The 14524-nt window shown below is 46.9% G+C and overlaps 1 protein-coding gene across 7 annotated transcripts in view; it reads left to right on the top strand.

Annotated features, from left to right (window-relative positions):
• Nucleotides 1-14524, top strand: part of LOC135368464 (cell adhesion molecule Dscam1-like) — a 183204-nt gene that overhangs the window by 156179 nt on the left and 12501 nt on the right. For all 7 annotated transcript variants that reach the window (XR_010414783.1, XM_064601754.1, XM_064601753.1 and 4 more), the window contains 7 exons: nucleotides 1484-1603; nucleotides 2626-2799; nucleotides 9833-9980; nucleotides 11690-11838; nucleotides 12589-12723; nucleotides 13989-14156; nucleotides 14326-14396. Coding sequence is in view for 6 of the 7 variants with exons in the window: in XM_064601754.1 (XP_064457824.1) it covers nucleotides 1484-1603; nucleotides 2626-2799; nucleotides 9833-9980; nucleotides 11690-11838; nucleotides 12589-12723; nucleotides 13989-14156; nucleotides 14326-14396 (965 nt within the window). In the remaining variant the exon portion in view is untranslated. The remainder of the gene's footprint in view (nucleotides 1-1483; nucleotides 1604-2625; nucleotides 2800-9832; nucleotides 9981-11689; nucleotides 11839-12588; nucleotides 12724-13988; nucleotides 14157-14325; nucleotides 14397-14524) is intronic.

Below are 14524 nucleotides of genomic sequence, written 5' to 3'. Positions count from 1 at the left end.
CTCGACGGTCTCGACGGAAATGATGATGGCAAAAACAAAATGAGGAGCCCTCTGTAACCGCGTGGTTTTCTTTCTTTCTGTTTCTTTTTTTTTTTTTTTGTCGCTCGTACGGCAGGAAAGTCGGAATCATCATCATTATCATCACCATCATCATTTCTTTTGTGTGTGTGTGTGTGGTGGGGTTATTTATCGTGTATCGCCTGGTACGGAAAGGGATCCGATAAAGGGGTGGGGGTGAGTGACGCAAAGAGCTCTGGCACCGGGTGACACGTGCCCTACACTCTAAAAAGAGAGCTTCACCGCATAACATGCTCCTAGCCAACCATCGTCCCGAATGACAACGTTCTGTCGCTTGATTTGATGAAAAACGGATGGCGTATGCGAATTATGAACCGCAAAATGCCTCAAAAATGGCAACAAACAGGCAGAAATAAAGGCAAAACACTCAAACCTCGTAGTTGAGAAAAACAACTGTTCGGCATCAACAGCCGACTTGCTGGCCTTAGAAGTTTCTTACACTGTACCTTCCTTAAACCGATCTCACACCTGTTTCACACCGTCCATCTTACACGGAAAGGAAAACCTCTTTAAAGACACACTGTTTTCAAGAAAGGAAACACTGTTGTCAAGGTAGTCGAACGCTCCCTTCCCCTTTACCTCTGTTGTCTCACGCGATGCGCAAGAAACAATACTTGCGAGAAAAAAAAAAAGAAAATCTCTACTTTTGCTACTCTATTGTTGTGTTAACATGGGCATCGCTCACCGTCAATACAATACGTGACAATCCGAGGTTTTCCACAGGGGCCAAGAAGGGAGTGTGCGTCACATTTTGCGCCTGCATTGGCTGCAACAACAGTTCCTATCACTATCATAATAGAGTGTGTCCGCGCTCGAGACATTTGCGTGACATTTTGCGCACCTGCACCGCTGGCACACTCCTTCGATGGTGGTCCGCTAGGAATGTCTCGTATAGAACTGTTTCTGCAGGCCAGGTGGCGCGAGTGAGCAGCAACATCAGCGCCCTAAAATCTGCGACGCGCGGTAGTTAGCAGACGACGGTGGCACTTTCAAATACATGGTCTCGAGTCATTCGCACTTGGCAAGATGCACCGCTTTTCCTGTGGATTTCCTGCAGGTTTTGTAGCTTTCCTTGGCGTCATGCCGCTTGAAACACCATGCAAAACCCGCTAATGAAACTTTCCTACTGTTGGATCCGTGACCGCTTGGGTCCGAAATGGCGCTGTGCAACAACAACAAATAAGTAATGATGACGTATAGTGGGATGTTTCGCCGCTGAGGCAGCACCCTATCCCATTGCTTGAGGGGGAGAAGATGGTGAGTGATGATGAAGATGAATGTTCACAGTTCACGCAGTAGCCCTGTTGCTGCTAAGAAGGAGATGAGGGCTGTGCAGACTTTGCTGCAACAGCCCTATTACGGTAATGCGCCAGTATCGTTGAATCCATCACCTCCCTTTCCACAGAGCCACCAAAGTGGCACGTGGAGCCACAGAATGCAGCTGTAATACAGGGCAAGAACGCACAGCTGCAGTGCAGCGCCACTGGGACTCCCCATCCAACCATCACCTGGATGATAGCCTCAGGTTTGTTATCACTTTTGTCGCCTCTACACAAGGAACACGAAATACACTTTTACTGCATACTGCAGAGCTGCAGACCTGTAACTCACATACGTAACCATCTCTGGAATATCATTTTACTAACCCAGTGGTTCCCAAAGTATTGGTCGCGAAGCGGCCCACAAAAAAAAAAAAAAAAAAAAAAAGAAAAGCCTCCCTTTCTTACTGTTTGTAAACAAATGACGTCATAGTGCTCGACAGCGCCACCAATTTGGTAGAGTTCAACTACGCCCGAAGCTAAGGGCGAACAACGTCGCGCCTACGAGCCACGGTCTTGAGGGGATTACGATGGTCCCTGAAAAGGACGCGACCTTCGGTCCTACTTTTCTTTCAATAGGAGGCAGCGAACAAGTGCCCATTCGTGGAACCCAGCCCTCCCCTTCCGATTTGTTTCGGTTTCAGTCTTTCTACCAACGTTATGATGACGTTTCTCGGGCAGAGGTCTATTCCATGTTACCAGGAAGTCCGTGGAAACAGACCCGGAGGTTTCTCATAAATGCGCTCGCATGCGGGGTACGCGACGCTTTCGATGCATCACACAGCCTCGCTTTCACTAGTGCACGAGGGCCAACATCTATATCGTGACGTCTACTCACTCCCACTAAACACCACAGCGTCTGCGTCTATCGCGTCATACACGAACGCTCCGCCTTCACGGCGCACCACACAGTGACGGCTTCTCAAATTAGAGCGGACGCCAAAAACCTAAGAAAACCGTTTTCACGTGCGTGGTCGGTGAGCGAAGCATGCAGTTTTGCAGCATGCCGCTGTGCCATATTTTTGTGGCCCAGAGAACTCGCTCTGAATGTAGCTCCTGTAAAATGTCAGTGTATCGTTTTGGATAACGCTCAATACGTCCGGCATCGCGATGAGGGAAACCGGGGGGGGGGGGGGTATTGACGAGGTCTATATTGTGATGGGTCGGGAGCGGCGAAGTTTGGGAACCACTGTAGTAACCTAGTAACCGTTGATCTTGATGTCCACAGACCCAACGCGTGAAGAATTCCTGCCCCTGTACAACAGCCACAAGTACGGCCTTTTTCCGAACGGCACTCTCTCGATACAGCAGGTCGAAGCCGGAGAGTCTGGCTACTACCTGTGCAAAGCCGCTAACGGGTTCGGCGAAGATCTCAGCAAGCTCGTATTTCTCACTGTCAGAAGTAAGTCCCTATGGAGATGCTCTACTTTTCCCGCTGTCCTGCTGCTGTCTGCCTTCATTTGCACGAAGAGGACAGTTTATATCGGTAAAGAAGCTTTAAGTGTGTAGTGGTTTTTATTAGGAACTTTCGGGAGTAGGCAAAAAAAAAAAACTGAAAAAAAAGAGAGAGCAATAGATCGGTGGCTTCCAAAAGTGCAGCAACTGCATTTACGTGGCCATTCTCATTATTATGAAGCTGTTTTGTAATGCTGCAAAACCCAGGACGTCAGCGGTTTATTTTCTTCTCTCTCTCTCTCTCTCTCTCTCTCCTTCCCACTTGCCCACGTCCCATGCCCATGTCCCACCTGCCTTAGCATAAGGTCCGAGTGTCTCCCTCTCTTTCTCTCTTTCTCTCTTTTTTCTTTTTCGCACAGCTACAACCAGACGACTTTGAAGGGGATGTCACACGTTTGAAAAAGCTGGAACTTCCAGCTTTTTTCGCTTTGAATATAGTCCAGAGGCCGGGAGTAGACATGTTAAAAAATTCAGCGCACCGGCAAGCAACACAGTAAAACATAAGACTTGACGTTTCCGGTCCCATACGGGTCCCATCATCAGAAGTGAACCGCCCTGTCCGCTACTGCTTATTTATGTACTAGTGTAATGTAACATTCGGGTCCCGTATTGGACCCGAAACGTCAAGTCTTATGTTGTTTACTGTGTTTTTTCACTTTATATAAAACGTTCTTTTGTAGCATTCGATGTTTGTGTGTACAAATATTCAAGTTAAACTCGGAACGACAGTAGTGATTTGGTAAATTACGAGTGTAGCGCGTGTGCACAACGTGCAGCGGACATTGAATACCAACGCGCGCCGTACGCGCTTTCCTTCCTTCCTGCAGCTGCGCCACGAACGTCTGCACGAACGCCGGTATCTATGAGGACCGTGCGACACCTAAAGGGGGCGCGCTGCTCCGTCGCGACAGCGCCGCCAGTGGCGGTCTTGGAAGTATCCGACGTGATACCACGCCGCCCGTTCTATGCATTCTCAAGTGGAACCGTAGCTTGCGTGGCGACCGCCGTAATTAGAAGGGCTAATTTTCGAAGTGCAAATAATGTGGAATCTTTCTGGGGCGCGATCGAAGAGAATGGAGACAAACTACACAGAAGCAACCACCGTATTTATAATGTATGTAACAGTGCGTAAGGAGAACAGCCACTGGCGTCCGTCTGGTCAAAACACCTGTAAGTGATACGTCGAGAGGATGGTTATTTGACGCCTCACAAAATCCTGACTTGCTCGCGAAGGCTATATACGTGTATTTCTCTGACTCCAGCGATTTGTAATATGTTTTTGACTGCGTCTTGTATTCCTTTCGTCCTCTTTGCACACACATAGCTTCGTCACTGAAATCTACATCGTGCTTCCGTTTTATCCATACAAATAAACACGTAAGGTCACAACTTATTGTCTGAACTTGTACTGCAGTTTTTCCAGTATCTTCAGATACAATAACGCTAAAGAGATCCTCAAAGAAGAAATTATATGAGTTTATACCTCGGCTACCGCCGTAGGCTTGCGGCACGGCAGCTGTGAAATGGTCGGTGCGTAAATACTAAACCCTTTGGACAATGTAGAACTTCCGTTCTCACTGTGAGACTCGTCAACCAGATTACCGGCAGCAATATCGGCTCTGGGCACTGGCGATGAAACACCTCAATCATTATCTCGAAATAGGTTGCCGTTTGGTCGGTGCATTTGACGGTGATACAGTATCCAGCGGCGTTTCACCGTCACGAAAGTGGCAACTGTAATCATTGATCATTTTGCAGGTCCTCATTCAGTTTCATTGAAACTAGAACAAAAGAAATAGAATATATTCGCTCATGTTGTGCACACCTTATGCAATGGCCGAACGCGCGTCACAAACGCTATTCGCTGCGAGTCTAGTGCTCTCGGTGGTATTGGAAGCATAGAAATCACGAGAAATGAAACATCTGGTCCCTAATGAAGAGTTCTTTTAGGTGCTGGCACAGTTAGCGATGCAACAGTTCCAGCGTGGCAAAAAAAGACTCCCACACTTCACATGTAAACAAAGCTGGCTACCCGGCGGCTATCACGCAAGGTACTTTCTCCGGAGGCCGCATCGCGGCGCCACCAGTTTGTCGCACAGTCCCTATTGCGCAAGTGCAGTGCCTCTATTCGTTGCGAGGTCGGCCTGTAGGGGGCGACGCCGTCACCTTTCTATGTGCGGATAATACGCCGGCCGATGTTCAGAGTTGATGGTTCTTTTCCGAAAATTCTAGTGTATATTCACCGGAAGATCACTTCTGCCGCGATGGTACGATACTGTTCGGTTCCTGAATGCTCCACCTACTGCACTGAACGCGTAATAAATGTGCAAAAGCGGACGACGCGGTGAAGCTATCCACGCTATACGGTAGTTGATCGTTTCTCCGCAGCGTGCCGCCACCGTTCGATCTCGGAGCGATATTCTTTTAATGTACGATGCTATTGCGTTTCTTATTGACTGTCCTCCTTGCCAGTTCCAATACCCTTGTGGCACAGTGACATCGGTTACGATGCTGAAATTAGCTACGCCCGCATTTGTTAAGTCCTATTTCCACTCTTTCTGCTCCCACTTTCAAGGTGTCTCCAGCCAAGTGCAACAGGAGTGAGCCTTCATTCCGAGAATTTGGAAGTCATACTCGCCCTTTATGAAGGAGGGGTTGGAATTAAAGAATAGCGGGAGATGTGAGCCCTCATCACCAGACGCATTAGGCAACGTGGAGAGCTCGATAATTGATTCGCGCCAAGCCCGGATGGGCTTCGTCTTTTGAATTGTGAATGAAGGAGCCCCTAATCTTCCTGCCGAGCTGCACCCGCGTTAGTTGTCGTGACATTAGCTACAGCTCGCGAATATTTTTCGAGAGTGTTTTCTTTTACTTTTTCTCTTTCATTTATTTATTTTTTTACGCATACCGTATATTTTCTCGTTTGAGGGTTCAATGGATGCAAGAAATGCACGGAGGAATGTACGAATTGCGAATAAGAAGAGAATGTAAACCAGAGAACAGAACTGTGAAAATGTTGTAAAATGAATGCATCTAAAACTCGATCAAAACGTGAGCCGTAACCAGAACGCGAATTCTTGCACTAAATTTAAATTTAAAAAGACATCAAATGAATGGTGTTTTCACCAGTTCTTCGGATGCTGAATTGTGCTAATAAGAATTAAGGAGAGAGAGAGAGAAAAAAAAGTGCAATGCACTGTAGAATTCATTCCACGAATGCATTGTTTCTGCACCTCCTTGTTGCTTGTTGCTGTTTTGTTAAAGTGACAGCTTGTGGGAATTGCCACCCCAAATCCCACTTGGTTCCTAACAAGGCCTGTCTAGCCGCAGCCGCAGTCCCAGAGAGCACAAGCGACACATAACATAACCATCAAAGAAAAAACAATGTTTAATGCATTGCAAACCTACAAGGGCAAAATCTTCTGCCGACCGTCCCCGCAAACAGTGCTCTCCGCATCGAGTCGGGCCACTACCACCTAGAAAACAAAAGGCATGTGCCAACACCTCCTAGATAGCAGAAGGCCTGCGCGAGCTTTGCGAGCTGCTTCGAGCTCTTGTCTTTTTCGCTCTTTCATTGAAGTCATAGCAGCATCAACAGTTGTAACAGCAGGCCTCCCTGTGTGACGTAGGGCGCAGGCCTTCTGCTATCTAGGGGGTGTTGCCTGAGCACTCTCACGATAACGTCACGCACCCGGACCGGTTGCCATACATTTTCAATGAGAGAGCTTTTCTCTTCTTCGTTCTTTTGGTGACTTCACACCTATACAGGGTGTTGCACGAGAGAGTGACCACTAATTATTTTTAAAAATCGGCGCGAGATAAAGATGGAAACCTTCTGCATGACACTTCTGAAGGCTTTCGCCATTGAAACAAGCGGCTTGCATGAGTGTACCTCATTAATTAGGCTAATAATCTTAATTGAACTCAAAATTTTGCCAAGGAAACGTAACGCTTTTTTTGTTGCGTTAATTAGAAAGTCCGTGGCCACAACATGCTATTCCAATCGTAATTTTCTAGTTTTTTCAACTATTCCTTAATTATTGGACACCCGTGAACTTGCCATCTCCGTAAGCGCTCTGCCGGCACTATCGGCAAGTCCCGAAGACACTCCCACTGTGCATGAAAACAGCATGAGAAAGAGAGAGAGAGAGAAAAGAAAGGGAGGACGGGAACCGGCCCAATCACGCATTTTGTCTTCGAAAGCTTATCTGTTCGCATCCATCAGTTACTGATAATCACCGACATCGGATGTTCTGTGCTGTTTTCTGTGCTGCCCTTTCCTCCTCTCCGTACTTTAGGCGGGGCAACTTGGCTGAGTGCGCGCCTTGTCGAGCGACGGTTTTTCTGTCTGTTGTTAGGCATTTTCGGGCGGTTAAAGTTTTATGGAAACATTGTGAGAGATCCTGTAGTTGTGACTGAAATGGTGGGTTGTGGCCATGGGATTTCTAATTAACGCAAAAAAGTTACCTTTACTTGGCAAATTCTTGAGTTCAATTAAGCTAATTAGCCTAATTAATGAGGTACACAAACAGAAAACACCTGTTTGGGTGGCAAAAACTTTCATAAGTGTCGTGCACAAAGTTTCCAACTTTTATCTCAGGTAGATCTTTTTTTTTTTTAATAATTAGGGTTCACTCTCTCGTGCAACACCCTGTATATCGCCAACAGCTATAGTACGGCCAAATGCGTGACCTCAATTGAAAGAGTGTCCAGGTCTTCTGCTATCTAGCTGGCATTGGTCGCGCACCCAACTGAGCACACGCGTGCCCAGCTCCAGTGCCGGCTCGGCTTCTTTCCCGGGGAAAGGAGGACCACGTGCAGGTACGAAGGGTAAGGCTAATCATATCACTACAAGCCCCCCCCCCCCCGTTTGTACGGAACACCGCCGTGAAACGCACGTCCGTGGCTTTATTGAGTCACGTGACACTACGTGATAGCACCACCACCGCTTCGGCCCCAGACCGAATGCGCTGAAATTGCGTAACCGCCACGGTACGTAACAATGCAAAAACAAAATTGAACAACGTCGCGGAACATCAAAGGACTTTCAATAAGAACTGTTAGCATATCACCAAGGGTTTCGCCAAGAATTTACCGCTAATGGTGCTACAAAGCTACCTCACTCAACACGTTAGGCGCAAGATGCAAAAAGACGGAGCTTCTTTTTTTTATTTAAAGATATATCTATACACATGTTTAACTATATTTGTTTCTATCCAATTGATGGGTGGCGTCCAGGCTAAAAAAGAAAAAAAAACTTGGTGAGGGAGGATGCGATGGCAATCTACGCAATCAAGCTTGAGAAAACCACATAGCCCCGTACAAAAGTATTGACTGCGCAGAACAACATATATAATCGCATCGAAACGCGAGTATTACATTTTGTGCCCACGCAAGCGCGTTTAAATAATGGGCCCGTTATAACACTGCATCATCAGACGGATATCATTTTGCATGCATGTCACTTTCAAAATCCAATCATATACGACAAGACGTCCTCCTCTTATTTTTAACGGTAAATCTACTCAGCGCAATAGAAAGACTGTCGCGTTTGCTATTACGGGATCGGTTCCCTTATTATGAGGTTCGTATGAACACTACATTGCATCGATTTCGTGAGAAAAGATTGTATTCTTCGCTGAGCGAGTTCCACTGGAAGCACATGTATGACGTTTCATCAAGTATGTATTTATCCACTTCCTGCAGCGATGCTGACGATGCAGAAAGACAGGGAGATGTATCGCAGAATCGCTGCGTATGTGTCGCGACATTGTGTGTTTGAGCAAGATTGCGATATGATTGTGTCTTGGAAGGCAACGTATGGCTCTGAATGACCTCTTGCAATAAAAATCGAAGAGAAGTGTTGTATAACGTTGTAAAAAAACGATAGTTGTATTTATCTCGATATAATATTGATGTATGTAATGACGAAAAAGGTTATAAAAAAACGAGACAGTTAGAACTAGAGATTGAACGCACGTCATCATGTGTGTACCTTCTCGCCTGTTCCCTTGCCCTCCTGTCGTAGAGCAAGTTCGTCGCAGTGTTGCTAACGGCTGAAGTAGGATAGCAAGAATGGGAATGTGAAATCGGACGTTTTGTTATAGGATACGTACAGGTTGGGACAAAAGTTTACGGAACACGTGAGCGGCGTACTTTTTCTTCGGTGCGACACCCTAGCGGCTGCCGGAAGCAGGTGAGTTCACTGTCTCTGAGGGGTAAAAGGGTACGCTGTTAGCGACACACAGCGGTAGCTTCCCTCCGAGGCACACCCAAGCGACACCGAAACTACCACTGTGTGTCGCTAACAGCGAACCCTTCCACCTCTCCGAAACAGTGAACTCACCCGGTTCCGGCAGCCGCTAGGGTGTCGCACCGAAGAAAAAGTACGTCGCTCCTGTGTTCCGTAAACTTTTGTCCCAACCTGTACATGCACGTACGTATACGTACTTTGCCATGATGTGAACATATTATTGTGGACAATTATTAGTGCTAATAATAAATGAAGGCGCAAAAACCGCGACAACTATAATCATTATCTGTTCTATAATTTCGACACCTTGCGGACGAGTGGCACGCCAATCCATATTTGAAAGTCACAACTGCAATCGAATATTGAGCCAGGACTGAAAACAACAAAAAAACTAGAAACGAACGACGCTTAATCCCGGATGCACCACTGAGGTCGAACACGAGCAACACGAACGCATACGAAGTGTAGAAGCTTAAAATCAAGACGACATCGTTTTCCAGCCATTTGTGGCAAGAGAACGTAACGTAATCCAGAAAGAGCAAGTGCAGATCCTGTATAGCACAGAAAAAGAGACGTCGCCCCATCCATCTCCCTGGCCTTTCCAAGGACCACCCGTTCTCCGCCTTTGAACAAAACGGTTGTTTCCTTTCCCCGAGCACACGCCGCTATACATTCGAATAAAGCCCCAGTATGTCTGTTGCATCCACGATATGTCGTCCAATTACAGGACCGCCCAAATTCGACGTCAAGTTCCGAGCTCATGCCGTGAAACGCGGAGAGAAAGCCAGACTCCAGTGCTCCGCCCAAGGTGACCTTCCCATTAGTGTCTCCTGGACCAAGAACAATGAACGTATCTCGGAAGCCAACAAGTACAGGTAAGTAACAGACGACAGTCGCATGCTGTCTGTTTGCATACACGGTCTGCAACCCCGTACGGTGTTGTTACCCTTCCGGGACAGCATGTACACGAGGAATTACAATGAATGGATTCGTTTCGTCGTAAGTTCCGATTTCATTTCGTCTATTGTGGTCCCGAGGGAAAAGCAGACGACGCTCTTTTGTCGTCTGCCTTTACAAGCTGCCAGAAGAGAAACGACGGGAACGCACCGAGCGTGAAGAAATGGTACAAGGACGTAATCAGGTTATCCGTCGTGTCTCGATCTCTCGTGTGTCTATGAACTAATTGAATTCACAGGGAGCAAATAATTCGCGAGCTAATGAAGTTAAAGCGGGTTGAATAAGACACGAGGTCACATTCTAAGTGAGATAAATTGATTGAAGGGCTTCGAAGTATTTCAGGGCGTGTATCGTGTTAACTTGTACAAATCGTCTTGTATAGGATCGACCGTCCACAAGACGAACTCCCTCTCTCTGCTTGTGGTGAAGAACCTTATGTCGCGCGTCTTCGAGGCGAACTGCCAAAAACATAGGAGATGTATCATGAAAGGTGACACTTGGAGGACTATTTGGTGAAAAAAAACTATATGGCATGTTTCCACCATACTGCTGAAAAGCCTGTGGCTTGCACAGAACCGACTGGGTGTTACTCGAGCGCTACCTCTGCAGGGATTGCACCTCAATGTGTTTCAAACTCGAAGATGATGTACATCTCAATTTCTAGCTAACACACGCACACATATATTGGACGATGATGAGGTGGGCGATTCACAGCCGGTGTGGCGGTACACTGCCCTATGGCTCATTGGGAACGGATGAGGGGATGATGATTGGAGGAGCACTATGAGAGATCCGTCGTCAGACCGACGGAGCGCAGGAAGTCCGCAAGAAGACGAAGGCCTTGCATCTGGTGGGCAGGGTTCGACCACGGTCCAAGAATCTTCGCGAGGTTGAACGGCTGTTTGTCAATACGTTGCTTAGCAACTTCCATGAGTGCGCGCTCTTGGTGATGTTGCCCACAAGCCAGGATGACGCGGCAGAGGTCGCCCCGCTACCAATACTAAGACGTCTAGCTAAGACGGCTACTGTACAACCAATTCTTGAAAGAGCGTGTTCCTCACTCTTTTTTGTTTTCTTCTTCCTATCTTGTAGGATGAAGCGTTTAACTAGTAACCCTTTTCGTCCTTCGTGGATTATCTGCACACATGTGCCCCGTTTATTTCTATTGTATATTAAACTATTTCATCACTGAACGAAACAGGAATTCGACCAGTGTCATATCTTTATAAGGTCATCGCTTGTAGCAGAATGGTCTTCGAGCTACACAATGCTGTAATCTTCAATGACGACAGCTCTCTCAGGCAACTCCCCAGATCAGGCAATTCACTCGCTGCGCGCGTGAGAACTAAAAACTTGGTAGGGTAAACTTTTTTTTTTCTGTACATAGCCCTGCAGGATACAAGGCCTCTTCATCTTTGCGCTATCTTTACAAAACATTATCGAGTGGTGTATGAAGTAAGACAGGCCAGCGTAGATGACGCTCTTGTAGTGTAATAGTAATAAGAACACTAGTAGAGAGCAAGGGGCATGCCAGAGGTGCTGCCATTCAGGAGTGTGCATGCTGGTTTCGTGACCATGACCTTCATATATATAAACCTAACTAGTTCATAACTTCTTATTACTACAGGATATCAACGCAAAGCAATTCGACAATGTCGTTTACATCCTCCACGTTATCAATCTTGACGGAAGCGGTGGAAGATTCTGGTATCTATAGTTGCTATGCGAAGAATCACTACGGTACGGACGAGACCAGCATGAGACTTCTCGTTCAAGGTGAGCTGTGTTTTACTAATCGACGAATTCCAGTGCAATTTGCTATCGTTAGCTCACTAGTGGAGAGGTATGTCGGGAGAGGCAACTGTCGATGTTTGCTAACCAGTTGGGCAATGGACTACAAGAACTACGCAGGTCATATCGACGCTGCTGTCCAGCAAGCTGCAGTTGAATCCTGCTAAAGGCTTTCAATGGCTATCAGATCTGGCTAATGACTTTCACTGTGATAGTATTATCAACTACTGTCTACTGCCTGTAGTCAGACTGTAGGCAGTCATGGAAAACTATGGCTGGCCATTATGGGAAGTGTCTCAGGACGAGAGCCGCCGATATTTCGAACAGAGACTTTCTTCTTCTGGGCACCGTCCTCATCATTGGTATGGTATTTTAAGGGGTAGGGACGACGTGTTAAGGGTCGCTGACCATGCCTGCTGGCCTCGCCTAGATGTGTGGTAGTACTGCGAAGAGAAGTATTTTTTTCGTGTACGGTAATACTGTCTGTGGTAAAATAGTAGTGGAAAAATATCGTTAAGTTTTCCACGAGTATGTGTAGTCAGCTTTTCACCATTAGTAGCAAATCAATGCATGTTGTGTGCTGCCAGATTCCTAATATCAGCATAACAGTGTAAAAAGAAAAAAAAAATAACAGCACAGCTGAACCTTCTCCCAGTGATTTCACGCTGCTTATTTCGTGACACGAAAATGAATGATGCCTTTCCTGCTGTGACAGTTATGTTAGTGTTTTGTCAGAGGTACCGGGATCTCCTGTGAACCTGACAGTCATCAACGCCACTGCAAGCAGTCTCACCCTCACCTGGGAGGAGCCATTCCGTGGGAACAGCGCTATCACGAGGTTTCTCATTCAATACCGGGAAGCAGGCACTGGTAAGACATGACATGTTGGTTGTGTGCTAGACGGTTATGTACTAAGAACGTATTAGAGAGCTCGTTAAACCGTGGCTAAACACTCCATAGCGTATCACGTTATATGGTCAAGCGCCATTCTCGAAAACAAACCAAAAACTTTCCAGACAAATGTCAGTCCAGTTACCCATGAAGTCGGCCCAGGACGCATATTAAACGCCATATCCCCCACTCCTTCCTGCCGTCCTCTCTCTATTCCTTCACGTATGTACGCCGCTCATAGGTTCGCGGCGCTAACAGGAAGCTAATAAAAAAAAAATCTCTATCGGAAAGTGTCGCTCCACGTGAAGTGCATTCAAGACAATTATCACTTGCGTCAGTTTCTTTTGGTAGACTTTCGTTTCTACGTATTCAGTCGCTGTACAGTTTTAGCTGAACGTGTTCACGTCTCGCTCCGCTCAGCGGGCGAACCGCAGCGCGACTAGACGCGTGCCCGAAACGCTCATCTGGGAAGAAGCTTCCAGAGCGACGTTTACCTGTGCCCGTCCTGCATACTGCAGCGCGTCTAAGACTTTGCGGAGACAAGATGTCTGCGGTCAGCGCGGGGATTTGTTGCTCGTGCACAAACAAGCGCATTATTTGAAAAATAAGCGATGTTGCTGTCATGTAATGCACTGTAAAAAGTAAAAGAAACATGTATTATTCTGAAAGAATACTTTAAGTTTCAATTTACGGTACCAGGCGGCATCCTGAGGTCTCCGGAGCGGACAGAGGAGACGCTCCACTGAAAGTTGTTTCCTGAGCACCGTCCCGCTCGGTCTCGGCGCCCAAAAGTAAGCGGGGCGAGGCGTGTGAACCCGTTCAGATAATCCTCCGAGTGCGCATAGGCATGATTGCTACAGCTGTAGTTGCACTTATAGCAAAAAAAGAAAGAAAACTGGAGCTATTGTGGGAAGATATGCATGTGTAAAACTCTCAAAAATTGTCTTCCATAAATAAATGTTTTCTGCTCTCTCTGCAGTGGCTGCCCAAGCAGCACAATGTACTGAAAGTCGAGTGCAATGGGGGTGGACGGTATGTGTCTTATCAATGTCCTATAGTTTCACAGGTCCATTCAAGGCCTTCCACCTATCCGTCAACACCCATTGCACCCGACTTTCAGTACATTGTGCTGCTTGGGAGGGTACATTAGCGGTAATCAGCATGTTTATGAAAGGATACATTAACGGAAAGGCACGTCGGAAAGTGTTCTTAGAAATATGTCACAACGCAACGCAACTTTTCAGATGACACCTCCGCTCTTCGAAACCTGACCGTGAACAGCTCTCAGGCCCTGTCGGCTCTTATCACGGACCTCCGACCAGCTCGGGTGTTCAGCCTTAGAGTCAAGGCGGAGAACGGCGTCGGATGGGGTCCCTTCGGCGGATGGGTTACAGCCAACACAGAAGAAGACGGTATGTTTCAGTGAAATTTGAAAGGAAACGTCAAGCCTCCATTAAATAAACTTACGATGACGCTTAGTGAATGTTGTCTGTCGTTAAGTTCACTGTCAGTCATGAATGGTGTGGGGTACACCCCTATCGTGTGAACGGCATTGCATTTCGTTTCTCTCCTTTCCCACAGTTCCTTCCAGCCCGCCCGTGAACATAACAGCAAGACCTACCGGACCCAATTCGATCAAGATATCTTGGGAGGTGTGTGTTTACTTTCTCATGCATCCTGTTAGTTGTTGGACTGTCGTGTTGCATTCATTTTGGAGTATTGACACAGAAATCCTTCGAAACGCAAAATGATATGAATTCACTGCCCGCTTTGAACAGCA

Source organism: Ornithodoros turicata, chromosome 9 (assembly GCF_037126465.1).
Source record: "Ornithodoros turicata isolate Travis chromosome 9, ASM3712646v1, whole genome shotgun sequence".
Lineage (NCBI taxonomy): Eukaryota > Metazoa > Arthropoda > Arachnida > Ixodida > Argasidae > Ornithodoros > Ornithodoros turicata.
Note: the sequence above shows the minus strand (reverse complement) of the source record. Positions and strands in the feature narration are given on the sequence as shown.